Raw genomic sequence first — 23383 nt, 5'->3', positions numbered from 1 at the left:
AAATGCAGCTATTTTATTATACACCCACATGTACTTAAAACAGCTAATTAATTTATGTTACAAAATAATAGACTGAAGTTTTCCTGTATCAAGAGACACACTTAAGATGTAGAAGTATTTACCTATTTTATGACCAATAGACAGTTGCTTCTGTAATAATGGATCTGGAGTAGTTTCATTAAAATTTGAAATGAAGTCTCACTGTACCTGCTTGTGAACCTTTGTAAGCTGTTCAAGATTATTCTCAAGGAAGGAAATCTTCTGTTTCTGTGCAGCACTGCCTCCTGTATCATCTGAGTCGATCTCAGCACTCTGCAGGGGGAGGGAGACAGGAGGCTGAGAACAAATCTGAATTTCCATAGCCATAAAAATTAAACCAAATAAACATCAGCTCCTAACTTAGTTCTAAACTGAAATTCATGCAGCATTCCCAGAAGCAACAAGTTTAGCTACAGCACCACATTACCTTTTTCACTCTAGTAGCCAGATCTTGAACAAACAGCTTCCGAAGATTGTGAAGAGTCTGAAGTTCTTTTGCCTACAATAAAGGACAAGAAATTAACACAACCCAAACAAACTCTGAAACAAAAAAAAAAAAAAAAGACAAATATTGACATTTGCTTTGGAATATATTCTGACTACTTACCACAGTCTCTTCCAAACCCTTTAAATCTTGCCTCGCTTGTTCCCGTCTGTCCTGCATAACCCTAAAAGAGAATAAATTGTTCCTGAAATATCCTAGAAAAATCAGAAATTTTCTTTCAGAGGACTAGAGTAATTAACACTCTATGGTACAAATGAAAAAAGTATTTTGGCTGAAGTCTTAAATTAAAGATGGAACCAACAGATGACACTCAGAAATCTGTATGGCATGGGGGTGGTGGGATTGGGGGAGTTGTAAAAGGAAAAGAGGGATGTACTTCTAATATGGAATACAAACAAGTACATTCAGATGCATAAATTGTAAAAGTTTCTAGAATTGTAAAAGACAAGACTCTTAGAGTCCACTTTGGAGTGAATATTTGGGGAGATCTTATTCTACAAATGTTCTTAGCTGTGACCAGCTGAGATAAGGATCATGTGCCAGATTAAAAATTTTCTCTTTGTTTTCTTTAACACCTCACTCTCAACACATTGGCAAAACCAGCATCATAAACAACAATGTCAGAGTACAGGAATAGAACCTGATGATTATCTGTATACAGAGCTGCTGTCTTGCCAGTTACTGTGAAAGCATTTTCTGCACAGGAAATGTTCTTTCTCAGAACTGTAAGTCAGTGCAGTTACCAAGATGATAGAATACAGGAAAGGAATGTGGATGTTTTTTTTATGACCTGAGATTAGAATATAAAGTGAAAAAAATGAAGCATTCCTGTTAAGTAGTTAAAAAAACTTCTTTTCCTCTTGGAATTTCTCCTCACTCAGTCAGTTTCACTACTAGCTCACAGTTAAATGACCAAACATTTGATCTAATAAATTTGTTCTAATATTCTAAATAATGCCAATATCCTATCCATTTTCCAGGATAAATAGTTCCAGGCATCTCCTACAACTTCAAATGGAAAAAATTAAAGTGAATAATCTGCTTTGTTCCTGGTCTGTCATTTGCCATGCACATTTATGATATTCAGTGGAAAACAACTGGATTCAAAAAGTCTGGGGGAGGACACAGAATACAATTTTTAGAACTTCTTTGGAAATCTTTTGAAGAGGAATGTTCCTATACAGCAGGTGCTTTAAAGTGGTCAGTACTAGATGTAGCTGAGCCTACAAACTGAAATGGAAAGCAGTAATGTGGTATGTATAGCAAATCTTACAAGAAAACCTATTGTAGTTAATGTAAGTTTTGTAATAATTGTGGCAGATAGATAAATCAAAATAAGATGGAATCACAAGATCAGAGTACTGTTAAAGTTTTAGTCAATTAAACAGGACAAACAAACAAAAAGGTAAAAAAAAAAAAAGGCAAGCATTGCTTCTTGGTGATCAGCACAGATGAGTCAGGTCCCTCTGATTACTTCAAATACCATGATAAAAACCCCTGTGTGTTTTAAACTTAGCCAAAAAGAACTTTTCAAAGCGTACTTTTAAGAATAATGTATTTTTAGCTTCTGTAAAGATAAGTTTGTATGCACCAGGAAGGGGTTACTACTGATACACTTAGAAAGATTTCCAGGAGTTTAAGGTCAGATTTCTAGAAGCTGAGAACTCTTTTCAAGTTTGACTGGATAGTACCTGCAAGTAGAATGTAATTCCACTTTTCCACTAACTTTCGAGTCTCTAATTCACTAACACATTGTATTTAGTTAATCAATGAAGCATGCAACTGTTTAATTTTAAGAATAAACCAATTAGAGCCACCTAACAAGTTAAATCACCTAAGAACCATAAAAAGATTAAGGGAACAGAAGAACCACAAAAAGAGTAAGGGGAATTGTTAGAAGACTCTTGCAGTCTTACAGAATGCAATACTTAGCTGCAAACTGGAAAGCTACTTCAATCCATAGCATAACAACAACAAAAAAAAAACCAGTTGTGGCCTTCATATCTTTCATAGTTTTACTTCCTGTTTTAAGTATTCACGCAGTGCAAAGGTTTCAAAAAAGGTTCAAGAAGGCCTCCTTAACAAGCATGCTATAACTAGTGACATGCTCTATAACTAGTGACCTAATATGATGCACTGCATCCTATTAGGTCACTAGTTATAGAGCAAGTATCCCCACACACATTTGTTTCATGCATCACTTTTATTATCACTCACGTAAGCTCATGAAGTTTTCTGCTTTTCTCCTGATCAGTTGCTTTCAGCTTCTCATGCTCAACTCTCAGACGTTCCTGTTCAAGCATCATCTTCTGGTTTTGGCTGAACACAAAGTAAATATTTTATCAGCTGAAACTTTTGCCCATTCAGTAACAAAATGGAAGACAGGAGGACAGTTCTGGAGGAAACTCTCACCACTTCCTCCCACTGTACTCTGCTTCCGTACTTGCCCAGTCCAGAGACATTTGGCACCACTAAAATAAAGACAAGTACTTACTCTTGAAGCTCAGTGATGAGCTTCTCCTTTGCATCAACTTCATCTCTCAGGCTACTGATTTGTTTCTGATGTGTCTCACGATGGCTCTGAATTTGCTGCTCCACAGCTTGCTATTAGAAAAACCAGAACATATTAAATGCTCTGAGTTACCACCAGGCTTCACTCTGGGATGATTTGGGTTGTTGGGGTTTTCTTCTTTTTTAAGCAATGAAATTGACTTACCTTGACTTCATTTGCAGTTTGAACCTTATTTAAGTGCTCTTTCTCCATTTCATGGACCTTTTCTAGAAGGGATAGAGAACAAAAAAACCATTCAGCCAGGTATCTATGCAATCACATGGATGATGGCATTGACGTCCCTTCCCTTACCAACACCATACAATTTGGAAAAAGTCCCCTCCCACCACAAAAATTAATTAAATTAGTAACACCTTTAATCCTATCAATAACAGTTCTTTCAAGCAGCAAACATGTTTTACCATGGATTAATGCTACATGTTTAGTAGCAAAAAGCCTTTCTATAGCTCTACCTTTCAACCTAAACAGAACAGAGCAATTCCCACTTTATATTTATCACTATATTGTTAAAATGGTGGTGGTGGGTGGGGTGTAGGGAGGCAAGTCCTACCCTGTGCTCGGAGTTGAACTAATTCTTCATTAAGGGAATCCACAGATTCTTCCAGCTGCCTCTTCTTCTGTTCCACATTCTGAAGATATTCAGTCAGTGACTTGATCTTGGCTTCATGCTTGTGGAATGAAAAGATTCATTTGCTTTGGAACTGGGTACTATGGAATTACATCTGCATAAACAGTTCATACTTATTTTTTACACAACAAGTAATCTCATCTCAAAACAAAAATGGCGCCAGCTAGACTCTTAAAAGAATATGACTACTCAAGTAGATCTGTAATGCAGCCTTTAAGACAATGTCTTTATTCTGGGTTGGAATGAAATACATTTTTGGCTGGGAGATGTTTTGAATGTTAAATACTAGCAGAGGCAAGAGAGGGCCACTGTATTTAGAAAATTGCCCTGAAATGTGCATCTCCTGATTTTAAAAGAGATGATTATCTGTATGAAAAACAATATACAGAAATATTAAACTGCATGTCTAGATTACAGTTTTCAGAAGTGTTAGAATTCACATTACTTATCTTTTCTAACAATCACATTAAAAGGACCTTTCTCACATTAGAAATAAATTTAATCTGCTATACAAACCTCTTGGAATTTTACTCTGCTATTACCTCTCCCACTTCCAGCCTGGAGCATTAGCAGGCAGAGTGCCCACTAGCCACTGCTTCTGTAAGACTTGTATTTGTAAAGAATCCTGTGATAGAGAACACAGAGGCTCTAGTATTTAATACAAGTGCTACAAAAGCATTAGCAGGCTACAGATAAATTGCAGGAATTCTGACTTCCTGCCATGCAGAATTACTTAGAAGCATCCAATCTGATGACAGTACTAAGGAAACAGCTGAGTCTTATGGCTGTTCACTCACAGTGCGCTTTGTTAGGTGCCAAAAAACCCCTGCAACTTTTTTTTTCTCCTAATAGGTTAATGAATTTAATTTATAAAGAACACTGCACTGTAGAGAAATATTTACCTGTGAGATCCGGAGCTGGCAGGCAGCCAACTCCTTTTCATTTTCTTCCATTTTCTTATTGCTTTCAGCTTGTGTGCCTTCTAACTGTTTGCAACGTTTCACCATTGTTTTCACTTCTGATTTCATTTTGCTAATGTACAGCCTTGCAACTGTGAATTCCTCATCTATCATGCCAGTTCCCTCAGGCTGCTGAAAAGGGTGGAATAGCACATTTAGAAAGCTCACACAACAGAAGTGAACTAACAGTGTACTGGAGCATCTTAATGGCCAGGACACATCCCCAGCCTCAACTGACAGCCACAGAACTTAAGAGAAAAAAAAAAAAAACAACCAAACTTACATTTTGGTATTTAAGTTTTCAGATTGATTATTGAGAAGTTTGTACAAAGACAATGAGTTGCTTGAAGAAGTAAATGCAATTCACAATTTATTTCTAATACTGCTCAGAATGACTTACTGCAAGTCATTCTTGCCCTATAGCCATCTTCTAGACTTTTATTTCATGTCCTCATGCTGTTTTTAATGCAAGTGTCATCCTGATTGTCACTGTAAGTCAGTATTAGATTTCCAAGACAATGCTGTTGATTAAGACCGCTTCATACAGCAGTTTGATAACAGGAATGAGAACACTGCTTCAGAAAAAAAATCATGCATGCCCTTCCTTGTCTGTGCATAATAAAATTCTGTCTGGGACCTGATTAAGTCACAATACAAGCAATGGAGAAGCTTATGTCCAAATTATTAATATAGATGAAGCTTCCTATGGTAGTAATCTTTACCATACTAAGAAAATGTCCCCACCTATCCACAATGCATGTGTTTAATACATGGCACTGAAAACAGCAGTGATTAACTCTTACCTTGACATCATTATTTCCTACTGCAATTCCAATCTCTGCAAGATCTTTTAGTAAGGAGGCCATCATTTCTGTTGCTCGTTTCTTCTGATGGTTGGTCATTTCTTTAAGTTTCTGAAGCTCTGCATCTATACTGGCTAAAGTGACCTATAGTAAAAGAAGTTACCTTTGATTAGCAAAACACACTCTTGTTCTTGGAACTAGTGTCATACTATTTACAGAGAACCAGCATTTCTTCTGAAAGAGCTAACTACTGGGGACAGAGACCTTCAACTCACAAAATGTTAAAATTCTGCAGCAAAATTAGTGTTAATACTGTTAAACAGCATTTAGAGTTATATACAATTAAATATTGCAGGGAATCACATGTATAGAAATAGAAAAGAGTAAATGGACAGCAAGTCCAACACCTTCCACCATATTTTGGTAAATTAAAACAATTTCACCTCTATCTGCAGAGCTCTTAACTCTTTCCTACTTGCAAATCAAAAAATGAGAATACTCTTGTACTGATATTTTATAAGCACAACTTTTATTCTTGAGCACTTTTTCAGCTGGTTTGAGCTGCTGTGGTTGTAGTGGCTGCAGCTCAGCAGCTTGCACGCTCAAGAGTCTGCTATTAGTCTGCATCTGAGACAGAGATGCCAAGGATGGTTACTGCATGGGTTAGCAGTGCCAGATTGGGATGTCTTCAGTTTATGACACCTCTGAACAGTTGCTTTCTTGCAGATTGAGTTATTCATGACACTCACTGGATGTTAGTTATAATATCTAGAATCAGTACCTATAACTAAAAACTACATCAATAAAGCAAACAAGAAAAAAAAACCACATCAAAAAACAAACCATACACTTCAGAATCATACACACAGAACAAGCCTACTCCAAAAGACTTTAAATGCTGCTCATAAGACTCTGACTTCCATAATTCTCTGACTTTTGGCCAATCTTTAAGTGATGTAAGTTACCAGTTCAGAACACTCAGAAGATTAAAAAGAAGTTTCATGATCTTGTGAACTTCAGTTACATCACTAGTGCTCTCCCAAGTCAAATCTTACTAACTGAAAATTGGAAGACACAGCCACTAGAAGACTCAGACCCTCTTATCTTCAGGAACAGAGAAGAGTGAGACTTGTGTCATGGATATTGTCATGTCTGCAATACCAGCAAACATGCTGATCCTTTCCATTACTTAGAATTTTAGGACAGTAGGTAGAGTATTAACTGCTTAACATAAAACTGACGGAGGTCTGCCAAATAACTGGCTACCAAAACTGCCAGTTCAGAAATGTAAGGAGGATGTCAGTTCAGGGCTGTAAGGAGGTGCACAGTAGCCTGTGAGACTGATGCTGCATCTGTATTTTAAAAGGCTATCTTGTGGAATACATCCCCATCTACTCCTTTCAGAAAGTAAACCAAACTGCTTATTTTTGAAGGCATCAAAGTAAGTTATCTCACATTCCAAACACACAGCAGGCAAATACACATTCCTTTCAAGACAAACTGCAGCATGCTCACTGCAACTTCAAGATTGGAAAAAGCAGATTCTTAAGTCAGGAGTTTCCCAACTACACTAGAAAGACAAACAAAACCAGCATGATGTAATGAAAGTGTTAAGTTTTGACACCTAGGATATTTGTGAATACTCTGCAGGTAGTAAAATGTCACAGGCACTAAAAAGACAGGCACTATCAAGGTCAATAATCACCATACAATTTTTCTTAAGCTTACAGGCTTTAGATAATCATTCTCTGCAAAAATGAAGTAAGTTTTAGACTTAGGATCTCATTTTCCCTTGTGAAACATTTTCAAATGACTTTAAAAAAACACAGGTAAGGCAAGAAAGTCACACTGAAGATTGTCAGTAATTTCTTATCCCAAATTCATACCGATTTTTGATTGAGTTCATCACTAAGCAGTTCATATTCCTTTGCCTTATCTTCTACTTCCTGAGACTTCTGATCATAGTTGACAGCCAATTCTTCAAGGGCTTGTAGCACCTCTTTCACTTCCTCTTTAGAAGCATCATTTTCAGCCTGAAGACGATTCAACTCTGCTTGCAGGTTGTCTTGGTCCCGTCTGGTTGATGCCAGAAGCTGCAACATTGACAGAGGTTTAATAAAAATACAATAAATAATCATTAAGAAAACTCCACACATACCTTGAATTTTATTAATGCTTTCAGCTGCTACAATAGCTTGTAGCACTACATTCTACATTCCTAGTGACTAGCTTCATGCAATAAGGATACCAAGAACAGAATATAATGAAAAACTAAATTCACCATCTATATTCACAGTTCTTTAAGTTTTTAATTATCCTACAAATGGAAGTGATTATAAGTGAAGACATATAGGAGTAGCAACCAGAAATGCACACGGAATATTCTCAAGTTCTCAAAAAAGCCACTGAACACTACTCATGAGTCTGGAATGCTATTGTCTAGGGACTAAACTTCAGCATTTTAACACTGTTAGCTGCTGAAGAATAACTAGACAAAGGGTACAACTGCTAAAAAAGCAGATTTATTTATTTAATAATTAAACAGTAGCTCCATGTGCATACAAATAATTTGAATATTCTAGCAAGTATGGTGTGAATTAACACATAGATGCTTCCTTTTTCATTATGGGCCTATACATTTCCCTCTCTCTCTTTCTCTCTCTGTACAGCAACTGACCAGAAGGAAACCTTAGAACAGATTTCTTACATTAAATCAAGTTACCTTCAGTTTTGACAACCTGCTAACTCTGCATAGGGAAGACAACTGTCTTGGCATTAAATATTTCAATTTTTTCAATCTTCATGGATATTTAAGATCCAAGTAAAGCTGGTTTAAGTTTGGCCATCAGCACAGAGTAGGTGGGAGGAAGGAACAGGCAAAGTATTTAGATAAGGCATAAAAGAGAACTGTTGTGCAGCAGTAAGCTTTCATTCTACTCCCTGGTCATAAACTGTGACCTATTCCAAATACCACCAATTTCTTCAATGGAAAGACAATGAAAATAAAATATAGATGCAAGAGCAAAACTCACCTCTTCCTGATCCAACATTTGTGTCTTCAGTTTTTCTACTAGTTGACTCTGCTGATTAATTTCTTCATCCTGTAGTTGAAATAAGACTGTGTTCATTAAACTGACAAATACCACTCAAAAAAACTAATCTACAAGACAGCAGACATTACGTATCTAACTTTTCTCTATTCCAAGATAATTACACAAAAAGCAGTAAAAGTAAAAAAGAATTCTTTTAACTCGTTGATTCATTAGGCTCTTAACCTGGCATGTATGTGCAATACACCATGCTTCAGAAACAAAAGTCTTACACCTGTGCTTTTGCAAGCCTTCTCCAAGTTGTTCTAAGGAACAATTAATTGTTAATGAAAATATTTTCTTTATTCAAACACAGTACTACTGCTTACATTTGAGATTTTTTTATTTCAAATAAAATATCCAAAACATGAAAAGAAAAAAAATTTGTCTTCAAATTACTCATTTTCCCACATCCATTGTTCTCCAGCTAACAAACAATACTCCTTTAGCACCAGAAAAGGCAACTCTGATTTCTCTTCATCAGAATTAAGAGGAAGTACTCTCAGCAAACACTTAAACAAGCTGAGCTAACGAATGAATACTGGCAAATTAAACACAGAACACAGAATAAGCTGAGCTGGAAGAGACCCATGAGGATCATCAAGCCCAAGTCTCAGCCCTGTACAGGACACCCTGAGAGTCACACCCTGTGCCCAAGAGCATTGTCCAAAGGCTTCTGGAACTCAGTCAGGTTTGGTGTTGTGACCACTTCACGGGGGAGCCTGTTTCAGTGCTCAACCTCCCTCTGGATGAAGGACCTTTTCTAATATCCAACCTAAACCTCCCCTGACACAACTTCAGGCCATTCCCTCAGGTCACAAGAGTGAAGAGATCTGTACCTGCCCCTTGGCTTCTCCTCCTGAGAATGATGAAGATACATTATACAATAATATAGTCCAAGACATATTTTCAAGAGATCTTACATTAAGAAAGAATGGTATACCTTGTCATCCAGTTGTTTGTAAAGCTTGGCAATTTCTTCCTCACATTTCCTTCTCTCAGCATCAGTGAAATTGCCAGTTACTCCAATTGTGGTAGCTGGTTTATCATTAATAACAGTAATATCCTTGTCCACTGCAAAAGCTTCTAGGTTGGCCTTCTCCTTGTCAAACTGTTCATCAACTGGTACAGTCTCCCCTTAAAAGTAAACTTAATTTTAGTACAGTTAGTCATGACATATTTCCCAAAAAATTACCCTTGAGAAGTATTCTATATTTCCTACTAATAGTTTTACACAGTTAATAAGCAATTGAGTTCAGCTGATTATTTGGTAAAAAAACCCCAAACAAAAACAAACAAACAAAAAAAAAACCCCACTAGATCATCCAAACTATATCCTGCTTACTACAAAACATCATATTTCACCCATTTACTCTGCTATGAGCTCCAAACTACACATCAAACCTTATCTTCTAGAAAGTCACCTAACTTTCCCAGAAGACACAAAACTCTCTGTCTCCCTTGGCACTGTTTTACTAGGTAGCCGCGTTTACTTTTACATTGCTCTGCTTCTAATGTAAAATCTTTTCAGTTACACTTTTATCCTTTTATGTTCATAAAGATTTTTCTGATGAGAACACTAACTTCACAGAGAAGAAGACAGAACATGCCAAGGCACTTCTCTAGTAAATGAAACTAAATTTCTTAGTGCTTTATTCAAAACATTTCTTGCAGTCCTTGGAAGGTATAGGCTCTTTCCAACACTCCAGTATCTCATGTTAAGTATAGTTCTTTCAGAATATTTACATTTCAGGTGTGCCCTCATACCAGCTCTATGAAACAATAAAAAAACCCCAACAAAAACAACAAAAAAACCCCCCTACTTCCTACCAAACCTATTTCAGCAAACCCATTTTTTTTAGATTTTTATCAGGATGTGGTGCAGTTGTCAGATTTCAAAATCACCTTCTACAGCTGCAAAACTCCAAAGTATATCTGCATGACCTATGTTCTCTTTTCTTGAATTTATGGCTTCACTATTAGCCTGCATTTTGCCAGCAACTTGAACTGATAAGAAGTTAATCATTCAGGAAGAATTAACAGGCACATATTTGGTACTGTCAGCAACTTTGGGGTTTGTGTGGGTTTTTTGCCTAGTCACACGTTTTGAGTTTTAAATGAGGGCAGATCTTGTAATAGTGTTTTGAATCACAAAACCAAAACAGGGGAAACATTTTACTTAGTTTCTGCACTTACAAATAATATCAGTTTTTTTGTCCCCCAAATTAAATTTTTTTACAATGTAAGTAACTCTAGCCTGCTAGAAAACTAAGTGTTGAACAATCTAACAGGAATACACTTTCAGACATTTTTGTCATAACACAATTATTAGAAGTTATTTCAGTTGCAATAAAGTGAAAAAAATCATGCTCCAAAGCTGACTCACTCCCATAGCTTTAACAGCCTTATTACTGCCTCAAATAGTGCTCTTAGCTATTTCTGGTAGCCTGAAGACTAACTCAGTGTGTGTTGTCTTGCCTAAAGTTTGCAGAATTATAATAAAACTGCTTCTCACCATTCCTCCATCTGTTGAGCTCATTTTCCAGCCACTGTATGGTGTTACGCAGAGTCTTGTTTTTCTCTTTTTCCTTCTCATACTTTTTCTTCCACTGTTCTGCAGTGAGCTCCACATTGACACAGACTGTGTTCTTAATGGTCTTTGCTCTACACAGAGAAAGCAAAAAGCTCTGAAACGTCATTTTTAAAGAAAGGAATTAAAGGTTACTAAATAACATGTTCACATATCACTAGTGAAAACATAAACATTCCCATCTCTTCCAAAACCTTATTTCTATTCCCTGTCAAGTTACTATTCTTCTAACTGGATTGACACAATTGTCAAAAGACAGAGCAACACAACTTTTGGAAAGCTGAGAAATCTCAAGCTGACTGAGTTGGAAAAATTAAGCTGCATACCTTCATCTGAAAGAATTGAGGTCAGGACAGTTGTACACAGTTTTGAACAAAGAACAGTATTCCTCATCTAGCAAACACTGTCCAATGGAGAGGACACTTCTAGCATGCAAACCATCTGGCTTATCTATGAAACAGCTCATTTCAACCAAAAGCAAAATCCTAGGGACACATTACTACTAAAAGAGATATGCTTTTCTACTATATTATATGATTATTACATAGCCTTAAGTTACTACAGCTGAGGGCTTCAGCACAAATTTGATATCCCTAGGAAGTTGAATTATTATACTGGGCTAACTATAGCGGCTGAGACAGGAATGCACTCTGTTAACTCCTGAAAACATCAAGAGCACAAGGCAGTGAAGCTACATAGCTGCAGCTGGAAGACACTTTCCAGTAGCTCATTCACTAAATGATAAAAGGAAAAGACCTCCTCCTTCTAAAAGGAAACCCAAAGCCTCCACTGCTGCAGAATGCAGCCACTACTCCACACTCACTAACTACTCACATTCTGCCAAATTTCTAATCTGGGCTATTTTCCATAATACAAAACTTCACAGAGAAGGCCAGTAGGAAACTCTCTTGTTGGACTGAAGTGGCAGAGGTACACTAACATCAGATGGACTAGCAAAACACTGACTGGTTTTGGAATGTGCTCCACTAAATGGTGTGATTTAATCTAGTGGTCAGGAACTGGAGTATAACAAGGCAGCAACAATAATACAATGGTAAAGAAAAACTACCTAACAAAGTACTTAATTGGAAATGAGTATGTATAAATTCAGTTACAAATTACACAGGAATTCACAAGAATCATTTCAAAGTTTACTGGAGTGTTAGATACAGACCAGAGAACAGGCTCTCCTGGCAAATAAAGGATTCAACTTACTAGGGGAGAGCTCCTTTCTACCTTCTTCCTACCTACTTTAGGGAGGGCAGGGGACAGGGAAGTACTTATAGCCCTTCAAGATTATACATTAAACCACAATTTGAACCAAATTATATGCTTCTCCTGAAAATACAGTCTTCAGGATCCTGGCTGGTTTAAGGATTAATATATATTATGAGACAAGACAGATCACAACACTTAGGCACATATACACTGAAGAATTACAGAAAGTAAGTAAACATTCTAATTAATTTGATTCAGGAATCTTAATAGAGCAACTTATTTCTCCTTGTTCGTTTATTCCTTTTAAGTCATGTACTCACCTTTGGCCAAACAGAAGAGTAGATTTAGTTTCAGATTCATTGTAAGAAGATGGAGAACAGCAAATAACAATAGTGGTTCTGCAATTACCCCCTAGAGAATCTTGAAGGATTCTGGTCATTTTGCTATCACGATATGGAACATATGTCTACCAAGGAAGAGGTTAAATGATCAGTCACGGCTTTTCAGACACATTTAATTTGCTGAAATATGAACTACACTTTTGCTAGGTATGACCTAATTAGAAAGACATTAAATTCTACTTTAATTCATTAATCATAAGACTGAAGATGCATGGGATGACAAAATTGTATTTCTAGGTTTGGTAACCTTTAGAGCACAAGGAAACTTTCAGTATGATGCTCAGGTCCCTCAGCATTAAATGTGTAACTTCCTGATCTTTACTGTCAATACAGTACAAGAGTAATGGCCACCTGCAATGCACTGGCTCATATCACTGAGATTGGTAAGAATTTCTGCACAGTATGTTCAGAGATGCAAGCTTTAAACCTTTAAGTAAAAAAAGACAAAAGAGAACACTTACACTGCTTTCAGCCAGGGCTGAGATGACATTTCCAAGAGCAGACAAAGACTTGTTGATGTTCTTGGCCTCATCCAGCACAGCACCTTCTGCTCCAGTTTTACTAACCTATACAATATTTCAGGACATTACTATATGCATCTTCAAAACATACCTTCAAAATTTAAGAGAAAACTTATGTAATTTCCCCACTTATAAGTCAGTCTCCCTGACTTTATGAGGTACACATAAGCCAACTCTTAGTCAGACTTTCCCCAATTCATTATCAATTTCTCATTCAAGACTCAGTGTCTGAAGACATTTCTCATGTTTTTAACTGAAGTGAATATTCCCCCTGCAAAGTACACCTTTTTGTAGCAGAAAAATGTGTAGCTAATAACTTCTGTCAAATTAACAACTTCAGAAGTTTTCTGAAGTCTGTAAAAAAGATTCATTACTTAAAAGAAAATAAGCATTATGAATGGTTTGTCCAGAGATCATCCTTAAAACCAAACTACCTCTCCCCTTAAAAACCCTAACAAAACAAACCATAAAACCCAAACCACATACCACTAATACCCCTTGAAAAGAGAGCAGAAAATCTTCACAAGCATAAATTGTGAGAACAGATTTTAGAGGCAGAATCTGACCTACCTGAGTGCTCTAGGAGCTTAAGTAGGTAGCAGAAACATGAAAACATCTGACCTGATGCCATTCTATCTACCTTGCATCTTTTGTCTCTAGGGCTGAATTTAACTTACAGTTCTATAACTCTCCCTTTACTATTTCCACCAAGCTGTGACCATGACTACAATGAAACAATTCTACTTTCCTGTGTATAAACCGATACAAGCCATTAGAAAACTCCACATATTTCAAAGGGACTGAGGAAATGCACCAATGTAAAGTTTGAAACAAACACTGAAAGGAACTACAGAGAAAGGAGACCTGCAACCCAGCTCTCTTCTTTAAAAGAAAAAAAAAAAGACTCTGACTAAAGAAACACATTTCAGAATAAATATAGGATCAGAGACAACAATAAGGTCATAGAAAAATGATGTAAGGAAAAACAACGGCAAGCCTGGAAGTAAAGACAGGGATAAACCCAGAAGCAAAGATGAAAAGAATGTCAGAAATCCAGCTCTTAGAAGACTAATTACAGTATGTATTTCCTTCTCTGCTTTAAGTTACTGATAAAGGAAAGCAAGCTGTCAACCAATGTTAATCAGATTTTCAAATTAAGAAACTTGGTATCACTACATAAGAAAATCCAGATATTCCATAACCATAAAACTTGATTCCTGTACCTGGCTAACACACACATCCTCAGATACTGAAACTGAACTTTACCCTCTTTCCCCACCCTAGTCTAGATTTACAAATCTCACTTGCAGAAATGTGGATCAGCTTAAAGCATCTAACAGCCAAGCCAGCCTAGAATTCAGAAACCATATTTCAACATCAAAATTGACACACCTCAGAGATGACAACTGAACCATGTAAAATACTTGACTGTAAAGAAAAACAATTTCAGAGAAGAAAGAGAAACTTATAATTACCTTCTCACTACCTGCCAAGTCCACAAGGTAAAGTTTTCCACTTAGTTTCTGTTCTGTTTGAGTATTCTCTTGTTTTACATTAATAAGAAAAATACTATGACTTCGGGAGCTGTGTTCATTCATATCTATAAATCAAAATAAACACATCAAAAAGATTTGTACAATCAGTCTCACTTAAAACAACACCTCCCCACAGTGCAGCAAGAGATCCAAAGCTAATGAAGCTGTACAGTGTAATCTCTCAATGACAGCAGACCTAGAGGCAGCAAAACCAGTGGTATCATCTTATCGGGTAAGAAAGATCCAGTTTTCCCTTGGGCTCCTATTAATATCACATAAGTTCACTCATCAGGTTTGCTGGCTTGTCAACCGTGGAATTCACACATTAATTTATTAGAACAGAAAGTATATTTAGTTCTTGATAGGAGAGTCTTTTGAAGACTTCCAGTGTACCCATTTTATCCTTCTCTGAAAATTTCAACTGGCCACAGCCTTTCATTCCTGTCTTGTGCTGCCCCCTCTGCTGTGAAACATCAAGGGAAAACAAGACGTGCTGAATTTAAAGTATTATTTTAATCCAGTAACAAAATTTAATGAATGAGAACATCTGGCCATTTCTTCTTCCTTTTAAGTATAAATCTCTCACAGTTCTAAAAGTACCAGCTTACTGATGTTAATGAAGCACAGAACACAAAATATTCTATCCAAATTTTCTTAGTGCAGTCCCCACTTGAACCTTTTTACTTAGGAGCAATGAAGCAAAACCACAAGACTGAAACATTCCTTAAAAGGAACATATTATTTTTGGTTTTGGTCCTTAACCTAAGAAATGAGAAGAAAATGCTTATATTTTCTTAATGACTGTAGAATCTCTTCCTGAATAAAGAACTAAACACAGGAAGATTGTGAAACATCCTGAAATTGGCTCTGAGACTTCTGACAGGCACCTCAGTTGCTAAGAGCTCAAGTCTTACTCTGCATGCACCTACATCTTCTCTTGTCTTTTCTAACGCCTCTGTCATTTCCAAATCCTGCTTTTTGTGGGAATTTGGAGACCTATGGCATGGCTCCTTGCAACTCAATTGCATGCTACAGCCAAAAATCTTGGGATGCTGTTTAAATCTGCAGCAGGTCTGAATTCTGATCAGCTGCTCTTGGAATATGCAACAGAATGATCAAACTGTGGACGAGCCACACTTACAGATTTTTAGGTTAAGTGAAACAAATTCCACAAACTGGGATTTTGCACTATTCCTAAAGCAGAACTACACCTTTTTCTCCAGTGATGCATAGTTCCTCACTGATGACTTACTTTCTCCTTTCAATCCCAGTCTAAGCAACATGATCTAACCAGAAATGAACTGAAATACTTGTTTATGAAAGACTGAAACTGCTTATGCCAGACCCTTTCAAACACCTGAATTATTTAACTCACTATCTGTGCCTTCCCTCCTTTTTTAAGGCATACAAATAGATAAATCACTGAAAGGAAAAAGAGGATGATACTTACTTGTAACTGCTACATGTCGATTTGATTTTCCTTCATCTATAGTATCCATAACTTCTTCTGGACTACATACAAACCGCTCTGTGCAACCCTTCGGAAAAAAAAAAGGGGGATTGTGAAAAATAACACCACATAAATAAGGCACAAGTAAATGGTGCACACTAGAGGAGTGCAAGATGAAAATACATCAGACTGATGCTCACCTTTACATAGGGAACTCTATTTTTGTCCTCATGAACAGAAAGATTGGTCTTTGAAACTGGAAGAGAAAACATTCCAAAGCTAAGGCAAAACTGAATGAGAGCACTGCATACAACACATGCCCGAGTCATAAATGTTACCTCTCAGCAACACCTGACAAAAACTTCACATACAAGAAAGCACCACCACTGCAGCTTTAGTAGTACCATATAGATGAGCTCCATGCTTTCCCATTGTGATGTACCTTTATCATGCAAAGTTATTAGCATAATGAATACCTAAATAACATAAGGGGTTTTTTAATATGTCCCTCCAGAATAATTTATTTTATATGTTCAACACAAATAAAAGTCTTACCATCCAAAAGGTCCCTTATTTTATCCAAGTATATTTCAAAATATGACACCTAGAAGTAAGAAGAGGAAAAGGGATACATCAGAAGGCATAAATGCTTTGCTTCTTGATCACAAGGATTCAGCATGATTACTTGATCTCCCACATAACAGTACATCCGGCTCAGTTCTTAAGCCTGAATTAAAATGTATCTTTAAGAAGAAACTGTTTTGATCAGAGGTTTCAATCACTACTAGCACTGCCACAGGTTATCAGCATAGATTCCATCAATGTTGAATGGAACAAAATGAAAGTTTTAACATAATTATTCTTTAGGAAAATTAATTACTTCAGTAATAATCCAGGTTATCAGGTTTCCAAGTTACAGGCATTTGAAACAGATATAGAATATCCATTTACACACAGACTACCTTCGAGTTCTAATACAGATTAAAGTAAAAATGAAGAAAGTTTACCTTAATATGAAACTCAAGATTCTCATCCATGGAGTAAATATAATTAAAAATATCTTGCACTATTCTTGGAATAATGCCCATTCCATCTGGGTCATGAAGCTTCCCCTTAACAGAAAAAGGTAGAATATAACAAAAAAATCATACTCAATCCAGCATTACAAACAGTATTCAAACACAAGACATCTAGTTCAGTTTAACAGACAAAATACTGACAGGTATAATGCACTTACTCCATGAAATAAAGTGAGCCCCACAGTTCCCCGAAAGTGAAAAGTTCCACTGGTCCCCAAAAGTGAAAAGAACAGCCTCAGAACTCTCCCAAACTACAACAACTGAAATGATGCTATTGATATTATTCCTGTGATTCTCATCCTGCTACTGAATGTGAAAAAAAACCCCCACACTGCCATTCTCAGTCCTAAAAAAAATAATGGGCTATCAAAATGTTGCAAGAAGAAAACAAGCTGACATCTTATTTCTACAAAGCAAAGACTATTGTGATGAAAAGACATGACAGTGACAGTAAGAGAAAATTATTTTAACATTCTTACTTCCATAGTGTGTGTCTTTCCAGATGATGTTTGCCCATAAGCAAATATTGTACCATTGTATCCCTCAAGTACATCTAAAGGGAAAGAGTATTTTCATTAGTGTTCATTTCCTTCTTCTAAAGATAAGCTGAATTAAATAGAATTCAAGCAAGCAGGTCCCAAAATACCCAGCAAGTTAAATCACTCAGTGTCTGGGAACCTTGTGCTAGAGTTAGGGGGAGGGAGGTGTTCCTCCCTAAATCTTTTAATGCATTGTGCCATCACTGATGGTGTCTTAGAAGTTCCTGTTTCTTCAGCAAGAAAAATCAGGACTTCACATTTAGGAACAAAAGGGAAATCAATACAATTGCCAGGCTGTACAGATGGTCTTTGATATCTCAGAAGAAACCAAACAGGAGAACACCATCATATTTTCTGCCTTCAGGAAAGTTTAATTGTCCAATGGGTAATGCCCTAAGTATCAAACATCTTACTGTTAGGCCATAAGCTTCTATTTCAAATTATGAATGAACCAAGCAAAGTTTTAGATTGAGGGGTGAGGGGCTGGTGGGCTGGCCTGTTTATGTGTAAATTACTCTAGAATCACATCCTGCAAGCAAACTTTTATTTTCCAAAAACAAGCACGAGGAGATACACCAGATGGGGAGGTCTTTGCCACTCCACCATACCTGTAAATCCATTTGTCTCACCACTAGAGCTCATCTGCCACTTGATGCAGCACAGGTGAGAAATGTGACACAGAGCTCAGAGTCTTACATGGAGAAAAGGGGCAGCATTACAATTCTTAGCTAAATTCAGTTTTCAAGGAGCAACCTTCTGATCTGAGCCTGATTATTATTTAAGTCATTAAAGGGTTAAATACTTGCAGCAGCATGAATTTCCCACAGCAATTTACTTTTCTAATGATGAAAAACACAGTATGTTCACCCAATATTCTGTTGGTATTAATTAATAGTTGGTATTTCAGGGATTTCTGACAAGGCTTTATGAAACCTTTGAAAGTTGGGTCAATTAGAATTTATTTATGCCTTCAAGAAATTAATCAATTTGATTATCAGGGAACTAGCTAATTGCTTACTACAAAAATTTACTGTGGCATATCCTTCTTTGTGACAAGACTTGATTTTCTGAAGGTACTAGGCCAAATCTGAGAACTCAGTTTTGGAGAAATTGTACGCCCTAGCATGCACAGCAATAACTCCTATTTCACAATTTTCATTTCCTCTTGCATTCCTCCAAACGAACTTCTGTATGATGTTTCTCACCAGTAAATTTGGGGGGCATAGGGAGGGCAGACCCATCTCAAACTTCTTGTTAATCATTATTATGTTTAATTTCTGACAAATTGTTTTAAATTATCATTGCAGAGAACTGTAAAGAAATCCCTAAAATGTAACAGGTAAATGTTACCAAATGTTGCAATCAACTGAAAGAGCAGGTTTAATTACAGCATTGACATAATTTATTAGCTCAACTACAGGATGACTGTATGGTGCTACAATCCATGTTGGCACTTATTAAACATTCCAAAGATAAAAGGCAGCAATAGAAGTATTAGTTTTCAACACTAAAATCCACAGGAATATGAGATTTCCTTATGGTAAATTTGGTCTTCCACCTTACCTTTGACAATCTTTTTAGCACAGTCATTGTATACTTGTTCTTGTGATGTGTTTGACTGGAATACACGGTCAAATATATATGGCTTGGACTGTAAAAAAAAACAAAACAAAACAGAAGAGTTACAGAAGAGCTGGAAGTGGAACTGGAAGGTGTTTGTTAATAGTTTAGAAGACTCTACACTGTCTCAGCCCAATCTTCTATTTTAAGCACTTGAAGACTGTTGTGTGGAAATCAGCTTAAATAGTGCTGCCTAAATCTTCACACGCTTGCTTACGAGGAAAGCCTTGAATTAAATATATTTGGTTTCAAAGTATTATCTACATAGTTCTGCAAAACTGCTCTGCCACATGACCTCAAGTTACTTGATTTACAAGGTAAGCCAATGCCTGGTCTGTCCATCTAAGAACCCCGTATTCTCACCTACCCTGGTAGTAGGTTTACTCTGGTAAACTACAATTATTAAAAACATACCCCATGACATAGAGTACCTGTCTTGGTAGTGTTTCTTGAAAAAAATCAAACCAAACAGAAACATTCAACATAAACTATTGTGCCATATAAGACACCCTTAAAATAAAGCTCCCCAAGAAGAATAAAAGGCGATACTAGGGAAGGAAACCTTTCACAAGACTCATTTTGGAAAAGACTACATGAGGAAGATCTGACAGAATTTTGAGAGGAATACTGGTTATTGCTTTGTTTTAGAGAAGAGATTCTCATAACAGTTCTAAGCAGCTTACAATCTACTATGATATAAATGATTACACTCATCTTGCAAAGCTCAAATTTTTTGTAGCTCTTTCAGAGTTTGATTTTGTAGGTAGACAAGCAGGTGGGCAAAGTTTACAAAAAACCTAGGTCAGTTAACACTGTTAGACTCCTGCAACTGTTAAGTGTTCCATTCTGCCTAAATTTAATTCATTATTATCCTCCCACAAGGATATTCTGGAATTGCCTCTCCAGCAAAGAAACAAGTATGGCTTCCATCTTTTACCCACCCACATTTGCCTTCCCTGGCCTGGCCTTCCATTTGTCTTCTAATAATATCTAGTACCATACCAAACAAAGCTTTTTTAGACTAAACATATTTATCTGAGGCCTTGAAATCAGGTGGATGAGCACTGTCTTGGAAAAATAATTACAGAGTTCACTGTATAAATATGTTCAAGAAACCATAAGGCTCAGTAGGCAGAAACTGTCCCTAAGGGGCTGAAGTTTGTCAGAACACTTGTTTCACAGCAGGGAAAACACCACCCTCCTCCATTACTCATTTCAGCTTCAAAGACACCTCAAATCCCTGTGTTCTACAGGTAGAACTGAGGCCGTTAGATACAGCAGGAGGGAGACAACAAGTCTCCCTGAGGTAGGAAAGTGAAGACTGAGAACACATTACACAAAAAGGAAGCTCCTGCAGAATAGATGACACCATCTTTCTCACTAGCAGCTGTAGTTTCAATAAGCCTCCAATTTCACAGATATCAATCAGCTACACTACACACTGCAAGTCAGCTACACCACAAAACATTCATCAGCTGTTTCATGCTCCAGTGCATATCTTTATGCACTGAAATAATTCCATTGTGGAACAGAAAATCAAGCTGCAAGGCCTTCATTTGGGCAGTATTGCCTTTAATTGATCTTGTTTATTTATACAGTGAAAGCTGCTAAGCACATGACCAATTTCAATTTCCCTCAAGTTAACAATTGCTACCAATATACAAAACTTAGTAATTTTGGCCAAGAGAATCCTCACAAGGGGTCCTGTTGTCACTTGTCACTTCTCCATCCTTTGCATGTGGAAAGTGGAATATTTGCTCACATGTCCTCATTTTTTAATCACACCTATGAAAATCCATATTAGTGGCATGTCCCTGCTCCATCATCACTGAGTCACTATCTAATCAAGGAAGTTTAGACAAGCAGGTTCCAGGATAATTACATTTTAAGAATGCAAATTACTCCCACTCAGTATGGTTTCACATCTTTGACATCTACAATGTCTTATCACTTCTCTTTACAGTCTACTTTCTGCAGTAAACAAAGCTAAAACAGTATTACAAGGATTACCATGCCCTAGAATGTCTCCTCATTACCTTTAAGAGATTAATCAAGAAAGATTAAAGTGTCAGATATTTTTCTGCACCAGATGCCTTTTCTTTCCCAAGCAGTTAACAATCAGATCTAATGATGAACTGAAGACACAAAAGGCCCAAGCAGCATTGTGTCCCTGACAGGGGTAGGAGCAGTGTCACTAACACAGTATGAGGCTGTTTTGACACACTCCAGAAATTTTTAGAAACTGCTGTTCAAATTCTGTTAAAAATTTAACACATAAGGCCTTATAAGCAAGAGATAAAATACCAAGCAAACAAGCAGAACTTCTAACTTCCTCTCTCAGAATCTTTTAGTTCCTTGCCTAGCATTTCTTTTGTCTACAGTCAACCACAAGACAACTGCAGCTCCCACAGTTGCCTTGCACTTGAAGGGATGTGGTCCCACAGCAAAACTTTCCAAGTGCTCTCACAGCCTTCAGAAAGGTGCAGCTGCCAACATGATTCAGCAGTAGTTTAACTGAATCTTAATAAAGGGATGATGCTGAAATACAGTTCCATAGCTAACTTAAAGACTACTTACCCATTATATAAAAGGATGCTCAGCCAATCTAAATTATACAAAATTTGGAGTACATGTGAGTTTCTGTGGAGAAGTTTTTTGTCAATATATCCTGTGAGGACTACAGAAAAATCTGCAATCACTGACTACACTGAAAATTTACATCAAAAGTCTGAGGAATACTAAAGGTTATCTCCGTAGATGTAATTTAAAAAAACCCTTATTACTATTGCAACTTTCCATAAAGTACAGAATTGGTTATTCATAAAATCACCTGAGTTTATCTTACTTCTTATGCACTGATATCTGAAGCAAAGTCAGCAGTAAAAAATTCACTTGAAAAATCAGCAGCATGTTTTTCTACCACAACACATGCAGAAGCTCTTGAATGTTTTTTGCTAGAATGGACAGTTAGAACAGTGCTACAATACCTACCCACGCTTAGCCTATTCTTGGTGAAAGGTTAAAGTGGCACATAATGGGCTTACTCTGCCTTTAAGAGCTGCATCTATACTAAAGAATGTTCTTCCCATCAGCATCAGCAAAATATGTTAAAAGATTTATCCAAAATGGAATAGTTTCTGGAAAGCATGATGTCAGATACCTGACTCACTTCTTCCTATTACTAAGCTAAGGTATTGCTGCTTTGACACGCCTAATCAAGTTCAACGCTGCAATGGGTGGAAAGGCACAGCTACAAATTAGTATTTTAATTTCAGGATAAAGAAAGAGGATTTTCTTCTTGTCTTAGCCCCATGCACACAAAAGTGCAGCTGATACAGAACAGTGAGTGAATCTCAGCTTTTTGTCCCCTTTTTCTTATTTCTGTGGAAGTACTGCAGTTCAAGTATTAACCATTACAGCAGTTACTTTTTGCCACAGAATTACTAAAATATGTGATTTAAAACACTGTGACTAGAAACTCAATTTCCAGAATGGAAACAGAAAAGTTTTTTAATAAATGTTTCAGCCAAACTTTTTACTTTAGTAGAAAGGTTCTTCTAAAGAGAAAAGTAAGTATTGCTGTTTATAAAAATGGTCATTGAATTTCAGGACAACAAAACCCAGCAAATATGAGCAAGGTGTTTCTACACAACTGGCACTGCAGCCAGGGAGAAAAGCCTTACTTTTACAGACTCCTGTAAACAAGAATATTTCCCTTCTGTTAAATCATCATGCCACTGTCACCTGAAAAGCACCTTTGTTACCCAACATTTAATGGAATAAAGTAAGAAAAAGAAATAGAGGGTAACACTGGAATAACAGTATTATTTCAGCT

The 23383-nt window shown here is 36.8% G+C and overlaps 1 protein-coding gene across 2 annotated transcripts in view; it reads right to left on the bottom strand.

The window, feature by feature from the left end:
• Positions 1 to 23383, bottom strand: part of KIF5B (kinesin family member 5B) — a 33255-nt gene that overhangs the window by 6139 nt on the left and 3733 nt on the right. Inside the window, exons 2-23 of one of the 2 annotated variants that reach the window (XM_036401721.1) lie at positions 19492 to 19579; positions 17869 to 17942; positions 17318 to 17422; positions 16866 to 16914; positions 16511 to 16566; positions 16311 to 16398; positions 14801 to 14925; positions 13266 to 13370; positions 12724 to 12869; positions 11111 to 11259; positions 9539 to 9732; positions 8539 to 8607; positions 7393 to 7599; positions 5507 to 5650; positions 4647 to 4832; positions 3667 to 3784; positions 3261 to 3322; positions 3039 to 3148; positions 2762 to 2863; positions 647 to 707; positions 467 to 538; positions 208 to 312 (exon numbers count right to left, since the gene is read on the bottom strand). In XM_036401721.1, the coding sequence (XP_036257614.1) occupies positions 208 to 312; positions 467 to 538; positions 647 to 707; positions 2762 to 2863; positions 3039 to 3148; positions 3261 to 3322; positions 3667 to 3784; positions 4647 to 4832; positions 5507 to 5650; positions 7393 to 7599; positions 8539 to 8607; positions 9539 to 9732; positions 11111 to 11259; positions 12724 to 12869; positions 13266 to 13370; positions 14801 to 14925; positions 16311 to 16398; positions 16511 to 16566; positions 16866 to 16914; positions 17318 to 17422; positions 17869 to 17942; positions 19492 to 19579 (2415 nt within the window). Of the gene's footprint in view, positions 1 to 207; positions 313 to 466; positions 539 to 646; positions 708 to 2761; positions 2864 to 3038; positions 3149 to 3260; positions 3323 to 3666; positions 3785 to 4646; positions 4836 to 5506; positions 5651 to 7392; positions 7600 to 8538; positions 8608 to 9538; positions 9733 to 11110; positions 11260 to 12723; positions 12870 to 13265; positions 13371 to 14800; positions 14926 to 16310; positions 16399 to 16510; positions 16567 to 16865; positions 16915 to 17317; positions 17423 to 17868; positions 17943 to 19491; positions 19580 to 23383 lie in introns of both variants that reach the window. The other variant, XM_036401713.2, reaches the window with a different exon arrangement.

Source organism: Molothrus ater, chromosome 1 (genome assembly GCF_012460135.2).
Source record: "Molothrus ater isolate BHLD 08-10-18 breed brown headed cowbird chromosome 1, BPBGC_Mater_1.1, whole genome shotgun sequence".
In the NCBI taxonomy this organism is placed as follows: Eukaryota; Metazoa; Chordata; class Aves; order Passeriformes; family Icteridae; genus Molothrus; species Molothrus ater.
Note: the sequence above shows the minus strand (reverse complement) of the source record. Positions and strands in the feature narration are given on the sequence as shown.